Source organism: Hemitrygon akajei, chromosome 16 (assembly GCF_048418815.1).
Source record: "Hemitrygon akajei chromosome 16, sHemAka1.3, whole genome shotgun sequence".
Classification (NCBI taxonomy): Eukaryota; Metazoa; Chordata; class Chondrichthyes; order Myliobatiformes; family Dasyatidae; genus Hemitrygon; species Hemitrygon akajei.
The window spans coordinates 73,763,746-73,784,740 of NC_133139.1; the positions used below are offsets into that span (position 1 = coordinate 73,763,746).

Consider the following 20,995-nt stretch of genomic DNA (forward strand, 5'->3'; position numbering starts at 1 on the left):
TCCATGGCTATGAGGACACACTGTGGTTAATGTTATTTGTTTACTTTTTAAAACAAATGTTTGCACGATTTGTTCCCCCCCCCCCCCCCACACACTCATTGGATGTTTGATGGTCTTGCTGTGCGTGGGTTTATCTTTAAACAGATTCTATTGTGTTTCTTTATTTTGTGGCTGCCTGCAAGAAGATGAATCGCAAGATTGTATTTTCCATACAGTACATACTTTGAAATAAATGTACCATGAACACCAACTCACCATTTTTCCACTACTTATCTAATTACATAGACACACATCCAAACTTTGAAGCCTCAATAGACAAACTGAATACAGCTATAGAAATTGACAAACTCACACAAGGGAAAGCGTACGTGCAATCCTTACACAAGCTCCTTCCTATTCTCGGTACTATCTAGAATTAACAAGTCAGAGGTGAAAGAGAAGAGGGCCTCACCTGAAGGAGGAATGTTCTTGTGCCGTCCTATACAAAAATACTAAGCTGATGAAGTGGACTGTAAACTGCAGCAGGACCGTGAGGATAGTGTACAAGTTGAATATGTTTGGCAACGGACGTACCTTGGACAGGGACTTCAGTGGCTGCAGGAAATCAGGAAAAGCGCAAATTATACTGAACTGCCTGTGCATCACATCTCCCAGTGTACTTCACCCTGCAGCCAATCCGTACATCTCACATACACCCCGCAGTTTATCAGATTACTTGACATTAAGTCAGGAAGCCTGGCTCAGGCAAGTCCCTCATGACCCCACCGCAACACCCACAAACAAATCCTAGGTCAGTTGAACCCAAAACTGGAATGGCTAAATAATCCAGGTCTAGTTGACTCTGGGTCACTGGTAGCATTAAAGTGTCTCAGGAACACTTGAATCAGTCGAGCGTTGGAGGGTTATGGACCATACTGTTAGTATGCAAGCGTGCCCTCTGGTCGCCTGGACAAGTTGGTCCAAATGGTCAGTATCCACACCGTACAATCCTCTATGCCTCCCTTTTTTAAAATTACAATGCAGGAAGTCATTTGGTGCATCAAGTCCACCTGACCTCAGAAATCCCATTCCCTCTCACGTGTTCACATAGCCCCAGTAGATTTGTCGCCTACCAACCAAACCTGTATGGCACCACCCTAATGTTTTCCAGCAACAATGAGGAAGAGAGTTTTCATAAAACCTTCCCATGTTAACTATTAAGCAGTTCAGAAAATGCCAACTGCCCTTGGGTTCCTACTGCAGATTCCAAACGAATCCTCAGCTCATTGTCACGGAGGTCAGCTGTTACCAAGGGACAAATGAATCATTCCCTTCACAATAGTCTAAAATTAGACAAGGCTAAAATGACAACAACTTCCCTATACCTAGTTAGCCCACAGGCCTGGACTATCAGTTCATACTCCAACATGATAGCTGGAGATCAAATTCACCTAATAATCTGGAATCAAAACAAAAAGCAACTCATCTTAGTAACAGTGAGAAAATTAACTGATTCCCATAAAAATCAGTCTGGTTCACTGAGCATTCTCAGGGCAGGAAATAGCCCTCGTCTGGCACTTGTGACTACAGACCAATAGCAACCTGACTGACTGTTAAAATGTGATCTGAAATAGTTCAAAAAGTCAGCAGTTCAGGGGGTACCAGGGATGGGCATCCAGTAGCACTTACACCGAGAACCAAATTAAAAAACATTTAAGAAATGCTTCTGGATGCTTTAAGTAAACAGAAATTACAAATACATGAAGCATTGTATCAGGGCAAGTCAATTGGCACATGAACCACAGCTTACTTTACCTTGGATCTGGAGATGAAGAGGAAACAACCAGCCAAAAGGAGTCCTTGGAGTGTGGCCTGAAAGTCACTGAATTTAACCCCTTCCAGGTACAGTACGCTCTGACTATAAGCGAGGATCAGGGCGTTCAAGGCCAGAATCTTAAACATCTGCAGTGTGGTCACCAATGTGCACCGCCCCTGCTTTATTACATGGCATACTGCAGAGACACAGTGGGGGAAAGAGAACACCAAAAATATTAAATGCAGTTTGTGCCCACAACTCACTCAAGGAGAATTCCTGACCTTATTGGTGTTTTTTTTTGGGGGGGGTGGGGGGTGTACAAAATCAGCTATCTCACATGGTTGCTGGGGAAGACAAAACAAAGTATAAAACATTTACTTTTACGTTAGCCTAGAATGTGTGCCTGCACATACATGTCAGAAGTGAACTAAGATACTGATTACTGCAGCCTGTGATTAATGACTTGTAAAAACAGGCAAAATGATTTTAAAATATTAAACTTGCTTTAAGAACATTAAGTTTTATAATTAAAGCCAGGAGAATAAAACAAACCAAGTCACACTGAGTCCAGAGTAAGAGAAAAATGTCATGTCTGATGTCCAGCTCTCCTCCAACTTCCACAATGCAAAGTACAGGCAAGGAAGTCAGATGAGTAGAACCAGGTAGAGTACCTCACAGCAGACCTCAACAGAAGACAATGCGTTTCTGGTCATTACTGAAGTCAGGGTGAGGGATCATACAAGAATACTCACTGCACATAATGGATGACAGCTTGGAAGTAAATGGTGCCGCAATGCTGGCATCTCCCAGTTTAATTATAGGCATCTGGTCATCCTCTAGATCTTTCAGCACCTGGTTAAGACGCTCCTACACAAAAATGGGAAAGGTGGATAGAGAGATGGCAATGGAAATATGGACTGCACATATAAACATGGACTCTGGATTATTCCCAGCAATGGACCCACAGGCAGAGACACAACCAGAGCCTCCAACCCCATCATTTATTACATCGCTCTCCAACCTCAGCCTAGTGGCCGTAATGCTGAGATAACCTGGAGGGAAATGAATGCAATTTAATACCTGCTATGAGCTCCACATACAACTTATCACAGCTATCTCCAATCCACAGTCGCTTTTTATTCTCAATGCCTAATCCTTGCTATGTCCAACATCTCAGGATGTCTGCCCTCTACCCTCTAAGTGCTTATCCTTAATGTTTTTCACTGCATTCTTGACCTTGTTCCACTTTACATGGTGTGAACCACTCCTCCCTTCCCTTCACTCCATTCCTATTCCAATCTTGTTGACTGAGCTTTCAATCTCATCAGAACAAGACTTGTCCTGGTTGTATATAATCAGCCACCGGTTGTACACGATTGTTAATGGAAGAAATGGGCACTGGATCAGATATTTAGCTGGACAGGTATTTAGGGGAGTTCAATAACTCAATGCTCTAATTAGTAACTGCTTTGGGAGTAAACTAAGGACAAAAGTGTTTATATCTTGGCTTTATGCTGAAAACAAAATCAGCATAACAAGTTGGGACTAAGATCCTGTCTCCATGCTGTATGACTACAACACCCAAAGGCTTTCTTGGAAAGTTAAAATTTCAAGACAAGCTCCCATGCTGCTGACATACATTAGCCAAGCAGAACTTGCACTATTCTCAAAATTACATGAATAAACAATGTACGGATCAGCATGGTAGTATAGAGGTTAGCGTATTGCAATTACAGTGCCAGCTACAAGATCGGGGTTCAATTCCAGCCGCTGTCAGTTTGTATGTTCTCCCCGTGAACTTGGGTTTCCTCCAGGTTTTCCAGTTTCCTCCCACATTCCAAAAGGCGTACAGTTAGGTTTTGTGAATTGTGGGTATGCTGTGTTGGCACTTGGTGACTGCCTAGCATAATTCTTGCTATTTTGATTTGACAGAAATAGCACTGACTTGTGTCTTGATGTACGAGTGACAAAGTTTATCCTTAAAATATTTTTCTTCCTTTGTTAAGCTTTTGAAATTATCCAGACGACTGACTAATATCTTGACTATGGGGTGTGCTGGTCTGATCTGCCCTAAGGTGTCAGATTAGAGAGCTGAAACAATAGATACAAGTTGAAAGAGTGTTCAATAGCACATGAAAGAAAACTATAGAAACCACCCAAGTATGTATTGTATACTAAATATCATTAATATTTCAGTAACATTGTAATTGTTTAATTAAGCATTCTTTGTTGCCTAAATAATTCATAGGTATGAAGTACATGAACAGCATACATTATCACACTACCACATCATATGCTGGTGTTTTACTTGAAGCAAAAACGAAGTTAGACTCATATTACAGACTCTGTTTTCCTTTGTTAGTTTTATGACGTGGACTTAAAGAACCTTATTGATGCGTCACAAACATGAGAAAATCTGCAAATGATTGGTGTAATTATTTACTGAAGTTCCATTTAGAGACAAAAGCTGACGCAGAGTGAATTGAATACTAAAGTACTCTAGTCTAGAACATGAAGTCTTTCAACTGAATCAATTATAAAATAATCAAGCTATCAAACTAAGTGTGTTGACATATATCAAAAGGCAGGACTACAGAAAGTGTTGGAAGTAATGAACCAAGACTACCTTGTGGGGACATTCCGGTATTACTTACCCGGTGCAGAGCAAGCTGCTCCTCTCGCTGTGACATGAACCGCTGCCTTGCTGCTCGAGAGCTTAGCTTCATGTTGCTGCCTGCATTAGAAGCAGAGGACTTCCCATCGCTCATCCCATCTTTTGTCTTCCTTTTCTTGTCTGGAATCCGCTCGGGAGTGTTGGCTAGCAAGGCCACTCCTGGAACCAAAACAAAAGAGAGGACTGAAGTGCTGAGCTATGAGAAGTTTTGACCGGCTGAAGCCAGGTTGCCTGGGACAGGAAAAGAGACTGCATGTACCAATGGGACAAGGTAATTGCAAGTTTATTTCTGAAGATCCCAGGGATAACAGCTGAGCTGTGTATCAGAGCATGAGGAGAAATAGTGTCTTAGTAAACATGACAAAAGGCAAGGAAATTAGAAACATTCAGTCCAGTGATACTGATGACTCAAGAAAAAGGGAAGACAATACAGACTTAGTGAAACTCTAGGCAATTCAGGGTAAATTGGAGCATTCTTATTAGAACAACCATAACTCCTCTGCTTAATCCATTGTTGTACAGATATGACAAGTGACATTTGCTATAGACCTAATGAAGTCTGGCATGAATTTGGAGTCATGTGACAAGTACAAGGTACCCAGAAGATAAATCAGAAACTTGAGCATCTGAGAAACTGAATGGGTTGCTCAACTACCTATGACTGTTACCCAATATACCGAGGCCAAACTGAAAGCAGATAACCAAAGGCTTGAAGTTACGGGAATCCAGAAGAAATACATTTACAGTACTGTACAAAAGTCTTAGACACCCTAGCTATATATGTGCCTAAAACTTTTGTACAGTAATGTACATAAAAGTACACAGCAGCAATATCAGTGGAAGATATTTGAAGACAGTGGAAGGAGATTTTCAAAACACAACCAAAAGCAGAAAATCCTTCCAAAAATGACCAAAATTAAGTTTAATTTGATGGAAATAAAAATTAATAAAATCAGCTAAGATTAAAATAAAAATAATAAATGGAGTGGATAATTTAGAGGTCTGCAAGATGAAAGACTGGCAAACTGACAAAAAGCATTAGTCAGTATAGTTTCCAGAGAACTTGGCGAGAGTGTTTGAATTCAACACTCAGTACTTCGACCGGATAATATTTTGATTTATACATCAATGCAACTTGCCATGCACCATGAATTAACTCCTCAGACTTACCAACATCAGCATGCTTTAAGGCTCCAACGTCATTAGTTCCATCACCGCACATCAATGTTGTGTAACCCAGGCTCTTAAAACTGGTGATTACAAACTCCTGCAAAGAGAAGGGAAAGGCATTCACTCACAGACGGCTCACTATGAAAGCTGAACAGACCCGTACCTGAAACTAGGAGACATTCTTTCAAGAGATTCATCAGAAAAAAGTCCATCACCATGTTGAAGCAAGCCAACTCCTTCAAGAGGGGGGATTAAAACCTTCATAAAGTCAAGCTGTGGGCACTTCACAGTATCTCAAACATTCTTCCCCCAGGTAATTCATCTGCTTGAGCGTTCTTGTTAGCACCCCCCCACCCCAACCTCCTGCTACTGCCCCCATCACTGCATTACAGTAAACATTTATGTTTACATTGCAATTACAGGCTTGTATTTATGCATTATGCACATTTTATTCCATATCTGTACTTTAACCTCTAACTTTATATAATGTATTCTTAATAATTGTTGAATTTTGTTGCATGTTACACCCTGACCACAGCAAACTCCTGATACGTATAAATGTATACGGCAAATAAAGATGCTCCTTGTATCCTTGACCCTTTAAGTGCAGGGTTGCAACAGGCCCACACGCAGTGATGACTGAATCTATTTTTAAATCATAAAAAAAAAATGGGTTTGTTAAAATAAAACTGATTTCTCACATGGAATTGGTCTGGACTGTAGTCCTGGGAAAACCTTGTGAACTGCTATTCTATACCCAGTTAATCCATGCTTTGATTCAAAAATTGTGCTCAAATCCCTCTATCGTTCTGCCCATGCTTACTTCTACCTCCTTAAAGCCAAGTGCCTATGGTAGCCACACCTAGAGTCAAATAGAACTATCTACACACCACCTGTATAAACTCAACCTAGCTAAGATGTTTTGTTAGACACCAACTATATTTGAATACTAATGCACTGACATCCCAACTGAAATGCAAGACCCTCTAGCTAGGAAGTGGACGAGAGCAGAATGGTAGTGTAGCGGTTAGCATAACACATTTACAGCACTAGAGACCTAGCTTCAATTCCACGCCATCTGTAAGGAGTTTTTACTTTCTTCCATGACTGCATGGATTTCTTTCAGGTGCTCTGGGCTCTTCCCACATTCCAAAGACATGTGGATTAATAGGCAAATTAATCACAACCACTAATTTGGTGATAAAGCTCAAAGTAGAATATTTGACCTGCTAGTCGCTCTGGCAACAGGGCTGCCAGCAGTCCCCAAGAATCTTCAGACAACACCAGCTTCTTTAAAGCAGGGCTTCAGAAAAGTCACTGGGTTTTTATTCAGGGGTGAAGAGGGGGTGAGTGAGGGAGGCCAAATAAGAGAACTTTTTTTTCATGCTCAGCGAACTAGGCTTTCATCCCAAAAGGCTGGGGACTACTGTAGCAGTAACTCCTTGGCTTAGTGTCAGGCTTGGTTTCTACACTTCTATGAATTACCTCCAAGGTGTCCACACATACCTTTTGCTACTAACGCACTGAGGAATTCTCATCATGATGAACCTTAGGACCAGGGGAAGCTGCTGTTGAGTCCCGAGTAAGAGTAAGTCAGTGTAAATAAAAATTTACGGAGAGTGAAATAAACACGATGAGAAATATCGATCCATTAATTTAATGCATTAACTGCATACGTCAGTGGAACGGAAATACTACAGATTCAGCAGCAGCCACATGCAGCGGTTCCTGAGCTCCCCAGCTCCTAAAGTCCATCCTTAAGACGCAAATTATTTGTGCAATTCCTTTGTGCGCTAGTAGCAAAAGATGCGTGCGTGGTAAACACCGTAGAGGGAACATTGCTTGGGTGTTACTACTATGAAAGCTTAATGATAATACGAGTTTTATTGTAAAGTCTAACCTTCTGTTTCGGTGCAACCCGGGCAAACACCTGGATGTGAGGCATAAGCTTCATCAGTAATGGCTTGTCCACTGTAACTAGGTAATTAAGGCCTTCTCCAGTCATACACAAGTTGTAGTCTTGGGTTAATTCACTGGATCGTGTTATCATGGGAATAATAATTGTGCCATCAATGGACTCCCATTGCCATGTAGCATCTGAGGATTAATATTGAACAACCAGCCTTTAGAAACATGGACTGTAATCTACATTACACAACTTCAAAACCCAAGGCACTCTGGGAAGTTCTGCCAACAAATGTTTAACGCATGCTTATGTTTGACGCATTAGTCACTTCCCCTTAATTTAATTCTGATAATGTAGTATTTCAACATACCACGATGATTGTGTAGGCTTGATGATCATTTCACCCTCCCCCCACCCCCACAGTTTTCCACTAAATGCCAGCCAGAACTGACACTAGGCAGCATCTGGTTTCCATAACGTTCAGCTGCACTGATTATCTAGAAAACATTACCTTATTTTCAAGAGAAGCCTGCAGTACCTTCCATCTGTCTGAAGCCGTACAATTCTATTAATGAAGGATCCATTCAGCAACACTCAATGAGTGGGATGCGTGAGCGCATTTGGTTTCCAGACAAAACTTTCATTAAACAAGGCCTGACATGACTTGAAACTAATTGCAATTTTACCAGTGGTCACTGCAAATTAGAATGTGCATGCTTCAGAAGTACCCCAAATACTGGTTTTGTTGTTAACTTGGTCCTTTCTTTCAATACTAACCCATCAGGCTTCCACTGTGATAACACACTTCACTGAGTAAACCAGGAATTATAATAAATAATTGGGCTACCACTTGATTATCCCAAGGTAATGCCTGCTAAAAATCATTAGAAATGATGCAATACTGAATCAGAATACAGTCTGTACTTCAGGAAAAGATAGTCTACAGATTTTGGATAAGTTATGATAAACTGCAAGAAAATATACTTGTCTGATGATCAATCAAACAGCTCCACAAACAGCTAGATGCAATTTTGCCAATTATTTATATTGTCTATGCTGTAATTTTTACAGGTGCATTTCCAAACCATACCAGTAGAGGGGATGCTCACCAAACCCTTTAATAAAGCATTAATATTTTGGATAACAGCTTAAAGGCAACAAATTTTAGGCTTTAAAGCAACTTTCTCAAGAGCTATAAAACTTTGCTAACAGTGTTGCTTGATCCAATGTAACCATATCACTATTCCTAATGGTTTTCCAAGTTCTGATGGAAATCATTGTTGAAGTCTCACTTGTTTCTCCTTCAAATTCTGATCTTCCTGGCTAAAACTACTGAGGGGCAGAGATGAAGTTGTACAGTACAGAAACAGGCTGTTCTGCTCAACTCATTCATGCTGACCAAGCTAAGTTACTCCACACTCATGACAAAGCACCTCGAGGCACCGTGTCCGAGTGCATTGTCAGCACCTTTGCGCTGAAGTACGTCGCCAGCAGGGAGCTGCTGCGGGATAACATCCACAGGAAGGAAAATAATAAAATTTTAAGAAAAAAAAAGACAAAGCACTTCAGCTCACAGACCTGAGCAGTAACATCTGGTAAAGGCAGAGGCTGCAGCATTTGCTTCATTAAAGCATTGTGGTGCACAGACATGTTGGTTCTATGTTAGTTCTACTCCCCAGATCCAGAACATAAGGCAGTCAAATGTTTCTAGTGCTTCCTGCTAAGGGAGATCTCCATCATCATCCTTATAGTAGAGTACATTTCACTCCCGGCAAATGTCACGCTGACACTGGAGGAGCTGAACACCAAAGTTATGTGATAAGTCACAAGACAGTACACCCTGATGCTGTCCTAATCATGGGGAACTTCAACCAGTCCAACTTGAAGTCTCTGATGAACTATCACCAACAGGTCACCTGCATAAGCAGAGGACCAATACTCTTGATCACTGTTACACCACTATCAAGGACACTTATGTGCCTTCTTTGCCAGAATTTTAGCAAGTCTGATCACCTGGCTGTATTTCTACTTTCAATCTAAGGACTAAGGACCAGTGGTGAGGATTTCAAAAGTGTGCTTAAGGGAGGTGGAGAAGTGCTTACTGGACTTCTTTGAATTGGTGAACTGAATCATAGTCAGATCTGAATGAGCACGCCATAGTTGTCAGCAACTTCTAAACGTGTATGCATGAGTATGCACCTTTGAGAACATACCGAGTTCTCCAAAACCAGAAACCTTAGATCAGGGGTTCCCATTCTGGGATCCACAGACCTCTTGCTTAATGGTTTGGTCCATAGCATTAAATAAAGCTTGGGAACCCCTACCTAGATGTACCAGATTCAAAGTCTGCTGAAGGTTAGAGCTGTGCCAGGATGTTATTCATCGACTTCAGACCAACATTTAACATTACTGTCTCTCAGAAGCTGGTGGGTAAACACTCCTCTCTGCAAATGGATCTCAGACTTGTTGATGGAAAGACCCCAGTCAAACAGAGTTGGCAGCAACATCAAGCTCCATCATGCTGAGCACTGGTGTCCCCCTAGAGCTGTGTCGTCTGCCCACTGCCCACTGCCCACTCAACACTGTACTGCAAGATTCAGCCCAAACTTCATCAATTTGCTGATGAATCTAAAGTAGTTGGCCTCATCAACAATGATGAGTTGGCATAGAGAGGCTCGTCAAATGGTGTGAGAACAACCCCAGTCTCAATGTGGACAGAAGAGATTTTGTGGACTTCAGGAAGGCAAAGGTCAACCATTCTCCATTGCACATCAATGCTCTGCTAGGGAGAGTCAAGAGCAAAGTTCCATGGTGTGCAGATAACCAACCTGGACTCACAACACCTCACTAATCAAGGCAGCATAGCAGTGTCCATACCAGGGTTCCCAACCTGTGGTCAAGAGACCCTTCAGTTAATGGTAAGGGTCCATGGCATAAAAAAAGTTGGGAACCCCTGGTCTAGCTTTTCTGAGAAGATTAAGGCATGCATTCTAGCAACTTTCTATAGGCGCACCACTGAGTACGTCTTGCCTGGCTGCATCACTGTGGGGTACAGAAGCTGCAAGGTATCAGAACGCAGGACCCTGCAAAGGATAGTAAAAATTGCTGTGGATCATCGGGGTCGCCCTCCCCCATCTGCGATGTTTATCGGGAGGGATGTAGATTCAAGAGCCCAAAGCATTGTTGAGGATCCCCAACACCTATCCCCACAATCTGTTTGGCCCACTGCCATCAGGTAGGAGGTACTGAAGCATCAGGACTAGGACTACTGCCAGCTCTTTTCCTCAGGCCGAGAGACTAATACCCTGCCACCGCTAAGGTCTCATCACTAGGACAGCGAGCTTGTTTCTGTATTGTTATTGTTTACCTGTGCTGCACACCACATGCATTTTGATTTATTAAGCTACTTATGGTAATATTTTGGTTTGTGTTGTGTGATACATGTTTTGTGGGTGCAGAGTGGTCCACAGGGATTGTTTGGTTGTATATGTGTACAGTCAGATGACAAACTAACTTTCCCCAACCATAACTGCCTCTGCTGCCACTCTCAAGCATTCTTGGATCAGTCTGAGATCTGTTTATTTTAAATACTGTAGCCCAAAACCTTGTAAATAAGGATCACCAAGTCCTAATTTCATTAGTGATCACAAACTACCTCACATTTCTCTGGATTAAACTACATAATCTGTTACCCATTACACAAAACATATACATGCTCTCATTAATTTTGAACAGACAATACTAAAACAGCCCCATTCTCTGCTCCTTTTAAAGAAAAGGCAAACATTATTAGGCAAGAGCAAGGCAAAGGCTTTACCTTTATTATGTGGTGCCTGGAGGACAAGAGTGTGTGCTTTCTGGATGAAGTGGAGCTCACGGGCCACGTGGCAGGCTGTCAGTGGGTTATCACCAGTGATCATAACTACCTGCAGAAAGCCAGAGAAATAGAACGAGTGAAAGATGGACAGTGTGATCCAGGAGAAAAGAATGTAGAACTTCCAAGTGAGACAAGGTTTTTCAAGAGGGGTAGTGGACTGAGGGGAAGAATGCAAACAGGTGTGTTGAAGGCAGCATAAGACATAGGCCATTCAGCCCATCAAGTCTGCTCCACCACTCCATCATGGCTGATCCTGGATACCGCTTAACACCATACACCAGCCGTTTCACCATATCCTTTGATATCCTGACCAATCAGGAAATTATCACTTCTGCCTTAAATATACCAATGGACTTGACTTGTACTGCTGTCTGTGGTAGACTACTCCAGAGTCACCTCTCTGGTTAAAAAAAAAAATGCCCCTTACCTCCATTCTAAAAGGTCACCCCTCAATTTTGAAGCTGTCCTCTAGTTATGGAAACCCCCACCACAGGAAGCATCCTCTCCACATCCACCTCAGAGTCCTTTCAACATTTGGTAGGTTTCAATGAGATTGCCCACATTCTCCTAAATTCCAGTGAGTACAGGCCCAAAGCTGTCAAACACTATGTTAACCCCTTCATTCCCAGAATCACCCTTGTGAACTTCTTCTGGACTGTCTTCAATAACACACACAAAATGCTGGTGGAACGCAGCAGGCCAGGCAGCATCTATAGGATGTAATACAGTCGATGTTTCGGGCCGAGTCCTGACGAAACATCGACTGTACTTTTTCCTATAGGTGCTGCCTGGCCTGCTGCGTTCCACCAGCATTTTGTATGTGTTGCTTGAATTTCCAGCATCTGGAGATTTCCTGATGTTTGTGCCTTCAATAACACATTTTTTCTGAGATATGGGGCTTAAAACAGTTGACAATACTCCAAGCGTGGCCTGACTAATTGGACTAAGTCCTGTTGCAATTGCATTGCTTCCTCAGCACTACATACCTCTCCACACATCTTCATATCATCCACAAACTTTGCCACAAAGCCATCAATTTCATTATACAAACCACTGACAAACAATGTGAATAGTGGTTCCAATACTGACCCCCGAGAACATCACTAGTCATTGGCAGCCAACCGAGAAAAGGCCTCCTTCATTCCCACCCACTGCCTCCCACTTGTCTGCCATTTCTTTATCCATGCCAGCATCTTTCCTGTAATGTCATAGGATTTTATCTTGTTAAGCAGCCTCATGTGTGGCATCTCATCAAGGCAGGGAGCACAGAGCTGAGAATGAGGGTTTAAAACAATACAACAGCAAGATAACCAAGATTTGTTAGAAATAAACAAATGGGAGAAAAGTCAAGGTGAGTCAATCTAATTAAAGGTGTATAGCATGTCAGATGCAAGCAATGCGAGGATTCAATTTAAAGCAAATATTCAGCATTTCAGAAGCAACACACAAAATGCTAAAGGAACTCAGTGGGTCAGGCACCATCTCTGAAGGGAAATTGTCGATGTTGCAGGTTCAGACCTTTCATCTGGACTGAGATATAGTCAGTATAAAAATGAAGGGATGGTGCAAGAGCTGGCAAGTGATGGGATTTGTTAACAATTCCTGTTGGAGTGTTACTTTGATAAGCAGAGCTAAACAGCTGCTATGATACTTGTTCTAACACAGATCAGAATGCCTGGCTTTTTAAAGTGTTGATGGCTCCTATCTCAACCCACTAATTGATAATACGTGTAGTGTAACTGCATACTGACCTGATGTGATGCATTTTGGATCTCTCTAATCACAGCTTTTGAATCACTCTTAAGGGGACAAGAGACAACAATGAAACCAGCAAATTTCAGGTTTGATTCCAAATCCTCACGGGTTATTTCTCGTGCCTGGAATGCATGAAAAAGACAGGAACAAAATTAATGACAGATCCCAAACAAAAACTGACAAGCACAACACAACAGACAAATATGCATATTACTCCAAACTGCACAATGCTGCCAACTGTCAAGGAACATTAGAATGTATATTTGCATCCTGCCACTGACCGTACATGCCTCTGACTGCTCTTTCTTGGCGTCAGTGTGACTCCCAGCACAGTGCAAAGTGTCTTGTGTGAACTACTGAAGAAATATCGGAGCAAACAAATATAATACTATGCAACAACTACATCAAGAGCACCTGGGGAAGGAATGAAGTGTCAGTTTAAATGACCTGTGATTCTACACATGAATATTAACATGTTCAGTTTTCACACGGAGGAGAAAGAAGGGGAATAACTGGATTAAGATGGGCATTCATAATCCAACACCACTTTCAATTCAAACATACCTACTTTGGAACTCAAATACAGAAGTATGTCTCATTTGCCGGTATAATTACATTCACCTGCCAGATGCCGCAGAAAATAAATTGCATTTTAGTTCACAAGTTTCATTTTAAATATCACCTCAACACCAAACTAGCATCCTTCACAATCAGAGGCTGTCCCCAGGGGCTGCACTGCCAGATACAATCTCCACTTACATGGAAACAAGTTGAACACAGAGCTGCTCCAACATTCAGAGAACTGCTCTTTGAACGGAATCTCCACGTACTGATTCAGTCTTCACAAGGTCTTTATAAAGGACAAACAAAACCTGACTGGGTGACTGTTTTGCAGAGCACCTTGACCAAGTCCAGAGGAGTGACCCTTAACCTGACTCCCAACATTTTAATTCACCATCTCACTCTAATTTTTGTTTATGACCTCCTGCACTGTTATAACGAGGCCTAATGCATGCTGATCTCCCATCTGGGCACAGCACAGCCTTCTGGCGTCCAGCAAATCCCCCAGCTTCAGATTACTTTCTGTATCTGGCCACTTCTCCCAGTCATTTGGCTTAGTTTTCCTGATTCAGTTTGGCCTGCTGGACACATTCAATAGCCTCCCAATTAACACATTACACAAACTAAGAACATGAAAGCACTCATAACTCCACCATCAACACAGCTCATCTCACCCTTTCAGAGAAATTCTCTTAACCATTTTTCTCATACTCTCCTACTGGCTTGATTTCCACTTTTCCAGTTCTGACAAAACCATCAACTATCTCTCCCTCTACAGATGCTGCCTGACCTGTTGGGTTTTTATTTTAGATCATCAGCATCCAGTTTTACAATTTTTAGTATTCATATCATCAAAATTGGATGTAAGCACCAGCAAGGTCAGTATTTTAATCAAAGTACTCCTATGGTAACAAGTCTCTGGCGTTGTCTCTGGCTCAGAGACAAATGCTGACAAAGCATCAACTCTGCATCTGAATAGTCTGCAAACCAGTGGGACATGCTGGTGAGAATTTGGAGGGTGTTGGCAAGCAGCAGGGCATTTTATCAATGGCACATAACATCAGGCCTGAGTGCATTTTGCAGATGGCTTTAGTGCACTGACTAGTATTAGATTCACAGTTTAAGTACATTTATCAAAGTATGTATGCAGTATACAATCCTGAGATTCATTTTCCCCACAGACAGCCACAAAACCAAAAAAAACAATGAAATCCATTCAAAGAATCTCCCAACACACATGGAAACTGCAAAAAAAAACACCCCAAAAAACAATATAAAACACAAAGACAACTTGGACAATAAATATTTAGGGTAGTGACTAGCATGAAAACCTATTGCCCTGGAAAAACTTGGGAAGGGATGTTTCTGTGGGGTAGAATGATGCTGAATCAATCTACCCCAACAAAAGCACCCTTTCCCAATGATAAAAAGATTTGCGTGCATGGCTGCTTGTGTCCCACTAAAGCTGGTTGAACAAGATCTCTTGCTTGTACATTACCTTAAAGCAGCCTTTCACACAACTGCCTTCCACCAGCTGCTGGGCTCCTTTCCAGCCCCATCATACCACCCCCAATCCCCCAATTTCCTTCAACGCAGCCATCAGCAAGACCACTTCTGTCAGCCTAGCACTGGTAACCATGTAATCAGTTTTCCAAAGCACCCGCCCCCCCCCCCCCATATAGCATCTAAAATATGGCCCTTCTGCCACTTACAGCAACCTGAAAACATACCCCTAGACCAAAGTTTGCCTCCTGCAATATCTCCCCAAGCTGGCTCAGTATTAATGTTTGATTACACTACACTGCACTGCAAGCTGCTGCATACTACACTAGCTGGATTTTAAAGTACTGCTTTTGGTGAGCTGATATTGAATTACATGGTACAATCATCCTCATGTTCAGAAAAATTCACCTTCTACCTGAGGAAAAATGATTATCCATACAAAACGTTACTGACGCAAAATGGCATCTTTATGATGAGGTAATATTGCTATTTGTTTGACATGATTACCCGAGGTATGAAATAGCAAAGAAGTTTTTACCTGGTGATGAGTGAGATATCCCATCTCTTTATATCCCAAGGCCAACACCCTTGCTCCTTCTCGCGACATCTCAGTGTGGACATAATCATAATTACTAGGTCGCTCAGAGAACTAGAAAATAGCATATAGTAAAGTCAATTAACCCCACAGAACAGCACATCAAAAGCAGGATGAGTGAAGTATTACGTACAGTAATAAATCTGTTTCAAGTCCTTCATAGAGCAATGAATCTTTGAAGTCCTTATCAATCTTTACAAAGTGGACTTTGCTGTTCCAACTGTGACTTGGAATTTGTAATTTGAAGGCAAACCCTTGCGTTGTCCTTCAATAATCCACTGTACTATGTTAAGTCTGTGGTGGTACTTTGCAACACTGAAAGCAGTCAGTTGGATCACAGTGCTTGAGGTTGCCGTTTGACAGACTTCACTGACTCGGGCTAAGGGTAGTTCTCAGTCCTACCCTTTCTCCCTTTCAAAGTTGCATCCAACTCTGTAGCTACTACTAAACTACTTCCACAATCCTTCCTATTGATGAATTCCAGATCGTAACACAACATACAACTTGTCTCTCTGGTATTGCCTTAGCCATTCACATTGCTATTAAGTGGGAGATAGCTGTGGATTACAGTTAACCATTACAGAAATGGCTTGGTGACTTCAACTGTGTAATAATGGCCTTTTGCTTGTCATCACAAATAAAAGGCTTTTCACTTAAGAAAATAAACTTTCCCTTACTAAGTCTAGTACACTGTTGAATGCTCAATTCTATGCCACAGTCGGTCCCTTACCATGCTACGCAATGTCTCAGGTGCTCCCTTCACCGTACTGAAATACTGGAGATCCGTGGAACCCATTGTTTCGTAGGAGCCGAGGACTGACATGCGTTTCAGTGCACTGGCAAAATGAAAGCGCTGGTGGATTTTCAGACCTTGTGATCTGATACTTTTAGGGAAAACCTTTTCATCTGCAGAGTAAAGAAAAATGTGGTAAACTGTTCAATTCAACACCATAAATAATCAAAAACAATTGAAATTGGCTTGTGAAAACAGACTGGAAAGTTTATGCAGCTTTGCTTAAAGTTGGGCAGCCAACAATGAAACAACATTCAGAGGTGAAGGTATATTTCTTGAAAAGAATCACTGAACCTTTCACCCAGTCGTTCAAATTAGTTTTCTGGAGGAATCCTTCACCCACATTCCTCTCACTTTGCCAAGCTTACAAAAATACCTAGTTAATTATTCTAATGGCTCTAGTTGATTTTGCCGTCACTATCAAAAGTTCCAGATCATAATTATTTTATACATAAGGTCTTCCTACCCATCAGCTCCCATTAAATCTGTGACTTGGGCCTTAGGTTAAATGGAGAGACTCCATTAACTCATCTAAAGCCTTTATTACTTGTACACCTGTCAGGCTAAAGGAGCACAAAATATTTGGTTGCCAGCCAAGACCAAGACGACACTTGTTCAAAACAAAATCATGGAGATAGGAAAGGTACATCCAAAGCCCTTTGCCTAAATGCCCAAATAACTTAAGCATCGGATTTTCCCCTGGAATTGGAAAAGCAAGCTGAGTTTCCCTTTTTTAAAACCAGGATAAGCCAAAACCAGGAAACCACAGGTCAATAACTTGATGTAAATAAGGCAGGATGATCAGAGGTTTTATTATGACTCTTTAAACGGAGAAGACTTCATGGGGAATCCAATACAGGCTGCTGGAATTGAATTTAAAAAACCATGTCGATGAGAGCAACCCAGCATAAATCACCTACATGATTTTCTAACAGTTTTCGATAAGCCCAGCAAGGCAAAATCTTAAGGAACTATTGATGAGCACGAGACCAACAACTAGAAAACATGCTGCCCCACTCCTTTCACCTAGCTCTTTGGGTTATGCTTCAATGAAACTACTGGGGCCTTAATGCCCACACTCTTCACTAGAAAAATTTTTCTGAGTTACATCTAAAGAAAAAAGTAAGTTAAATACGAGTTGGAGCACTACCGATGGTGCTGAGGATCTACTGGTCTGGTACCAAAGTGCCCAATGCATTAGATTAAATTAGCTTCACTGTACTTCAAACATAGGCTTATGGGTCACTTGATCAAGTTTACAAAATCAAGGAGCAGCTTGTGTTTATGTAGACTATACATCTAGGTGAAGCAAAAGTCACACTTCAAAGTTATGCAAGGACAGAAATGACCAAAATATCGCAGGATCTTCTGACATTATCAGCACTTGCGGTGCATGTTGATTCAGGGTATTCCTTCAATTGCCAACTGGATCAATTTCTGATTGGAATGGCATCCTCCAAGTAGCAGCATCCTGCAACATATCTGCAATTTTCATTGAGTGGAGATTGCAGCAGTCTTCTAGTTCTTTAAGAGGTGGCATGGCTTTTTACTTTAATGTTTTTTCTAAAACTTCCAGCAGGAAGATTTGGCATGTTCTGTTTACGTTGGGGAGGGTAGACAAGATGCCGGAGAATTAAGAATTAATTAAAGGTCACAGTAGAAACAAAGACACCACTAAGTTAGGAAGCAAAATGGCAAATGTGGATGGTTTCGTGGCCTTTATCAGGACCTGGAAAACACTGCTTTGTGACACTTTAATTATAGGAACATGTGGGAGAAGAAAAACCAAGGGCAAGGTAGTGGGCAATGAAGAGAAAGCCTGAACTCAGGCCAGTGTAGGAGCAGGGTAAGAAGGCACAGCATATATGGCAGTACACCATTCAGAATTTCTTTGACTGAATGAGAATCCCTTTAATAAAATTGGTCAGCACAAGGAGTTAGAGCTGCAGGATGGCTCCATTATTAAAATTTGCAGCAGCTATTAAATCAAATTCAAGATATCAGAGTGCCACGAATGAAATCTGTATGCATCGAGTTCTTGCAGAGAGTATTTGCATTGGCAACTCATGCTGATGAGCACATCTTTACAAGACTGGATTAATGGAAATAGAAAACACTCTTTTCACCTTTTGTGAGTGTCCAGTCAACTGCTGTTAGCATTGCCTTTTCAAGAGGATCACCAACTAATGTCCCATCATCCATCTGTACCAGTGAATGACATGTTGCCACCACTCGGTGCGTCTGCAGGGGAATCTCAGATACTGGGACCAACTCCTTTCCCTCCCTGCAAACAGAAGTAAAAACAAAATCCATTATCTCCCTAGATGCAGCAAAATTAATCACACTACACGTTCAAACCAAATTTTTAAACAAATTTTAGACAGTAGAAGGTAGCCGTCAATCCCAGGGGATCATGGGTTTGCGCCTCTGTAAGATTTGAAGAACCAGCTGTTGTCCTGCAGCAGGCTCCCCTTCTCCATGTCATTGATGCAGTACCAGTGTCAGAGGTTGCTAGAGTGAAATTTAAACATCAAATTGCCTTAGAGATGCAGGATTTCTTCCTCAAGGTTTACTCCTGAAGCCTTTCCCATGGGTGGGTATGGCCGCAAGGCAGCTGAGGTTTAAAATCAGAATTCTCCTTCTCCAAATTGTAGACTTTTAAAAACTACCTTTCCATGTGAACAATTAAGCCTTTCAATAAACATTTAGAAGTGGGTTGAGATGACTCAAACAACAACTCTTACAAGCGCAGAACTTGTTTAAGAAATGGGTTTTCATTGTGTAATAAACACTAGCCGTTTGAAAATCAGAGAGCATCAGTAACATGAAGTTTCTCCACGGTCAAGCCCTGCACCAGAATCTCCAGAACAGATGCTGCAACTAGGATTTTGCTCCATACTGACAAATACAGTAGATTCCAATTAACCAGACCATTGGTTAATCAGGCAATTGCTTATCTGCAACAACTCTTCAAGAAAAACAAATTGAGAAAATAACCGGGATTCCTTTAATTTATTTGGAACACAATGTCACTTAATTGGGGCAGGAGACTGTTGCCGCCAATTTCTAACTAGCGTCAGTTGTATATGTGTCATGTGGCCATTAGATACTGCACCATGCTTAGAGCAAACAGTTTTTAAATAGCATCAATTACTTATGTTTGTGTTCAAAAAGCAGTGATTCTTGCCACTCATAGTTGGCAAGAAGTAAACAGCAAGACAATCGCTCAGTGCAGTTTCAAGCACTCAAGACTTGGAAATGCCAGAAACATTCTGGACAGAAAAATGAAACAATTTCACTCCTTCAAGTTAGGAGTTATGCAGAATTTGAAAGTACCGACAATCATCTTGAATGTTTACCTTTGGTCCCCTCTGAACACTCAGCTCTCACCCATGTCTCCAAGTAGCTGTTATGTACCGCTTTGACAAGTGGGCAAAACCAATTGTGGGTAGCAGGCAAGTCTCATAATAGGATATTCTGAGATGGGTTATGTCTCTGTCCTAGCATGCAAAGCTATCTCCAGCAGACTGGGTGGATCAGATCTGCAGTGAGATCCAACTGCCAGTCAGGTGGTTCTACAATGCTATGTGGAGCGAAGGGCAATGAGGCACATAAAAAGTCACACTCATCTACTGCAGCCAGGGAAGATCCCAGTTATGATGTCTACTCATCCCACTGGACCAGGACATCGCAGGTCGAGAGAGTGGAACTGCCCCAGTGCACAGCTGCTCCACTTTAAAAATTCTCTAGCTCAGGTTTATGGTCATTGTCAGATATGGTGGACAAGCACCAATAACATTGGTAGCACTCTGACCTGTTCCACATTTCATTTAAATGCATCATTTGAGACTCGATTGAATGGTAGTTAGTCTTTTTTAACCCTTTGACTATTTCCATGAACCTTTGCTAATTGGAGCAGCAGCTTATTTGGGCCAAAATGTACTGGTCCAATGTGTCCCAATTAACTGAAATCCACTCTACTTCAAATACATCAACAAACACCAATTCTTTTCAACTGCACAACCACCCTGCAAGGTGATTACGATTCTGCAGGTAGTGCAAATAGGATAAGTTTTGCATTACTTGCAGAATTTTCAGTAAAATGTCTTAATTGTCAGGAATTAGTATTTGCATGGAGAAGGTGGTGATGGGTCACTTTCTTGAGTACCGAGAGCCGACTTGATACAACGCAGTGCCTTGCTGGGTCACAACAGAGTTGAGCTTTGGTGTAAGCTTGTCCATGCTGACCACACTGAGTGAGGCTGACAGGTAAGAAAGACTCTAGGTTTTGGAAATCAAACCTTCTATGTTCTATCTAACAAAAACAGACAACTTCAACAGGTCAGACATTGTGGAAAATGTTAAC

The 20,995-nt window shown here is 41.7% G+C and overlaps 1 protein-coding gene across 1 annotated transcript in view; it reads right to left on the reverse strand.

Moving 5' to 3' along the window:
- atp13a1 (ATPase 13A1) overlaps positions 1-20,995 on the reverse strand; it is an 81,178-nt gene that overhangs the window by 6,210 nt on the left and 53,973 nt on the right. The window contains exons 13-23 of the mRNA XM_073069174.1: positions 18,756-18,913; positions 16,567-16,742; positions 15,780-15,890; positions 13,174-13,299; positions 11,363-11,471; positions 7,540-7,736; positions 5,640-5,736; positions 4,450-4,628; positions 2,548-2,662; positions 1,795-1,991; positions 452-594 (exon numbers count right to left, since the gene is read on the reverse strand). Coding sequence (XP_072925275.1) covers positions 452-594; positions 1,795-1,991; positions 2,548-2,662; positions 4,450-4,628; positions 5,640-5,736; positions 7,540-7,736; positions 11,363-11,471; positions 13,174-13,299; positions 15,780-15,890; positions 16,567-16,742; positions 18,756-18,913 — 1,608 coding nt within the window. The remainder of the gene's footprint in view (positions 1-451; positions 595-1,794; positions 1,992-2,547; positions 2,663-4,449; positions 4,629-5,639; positions 5,737-7,539; positions 7,737-11,362; positions 11,472-13,173; positions 13,300-15,779; positions 15,891-16,566; positions 16,743-18,755; positions 18,914-20,995) is intronic.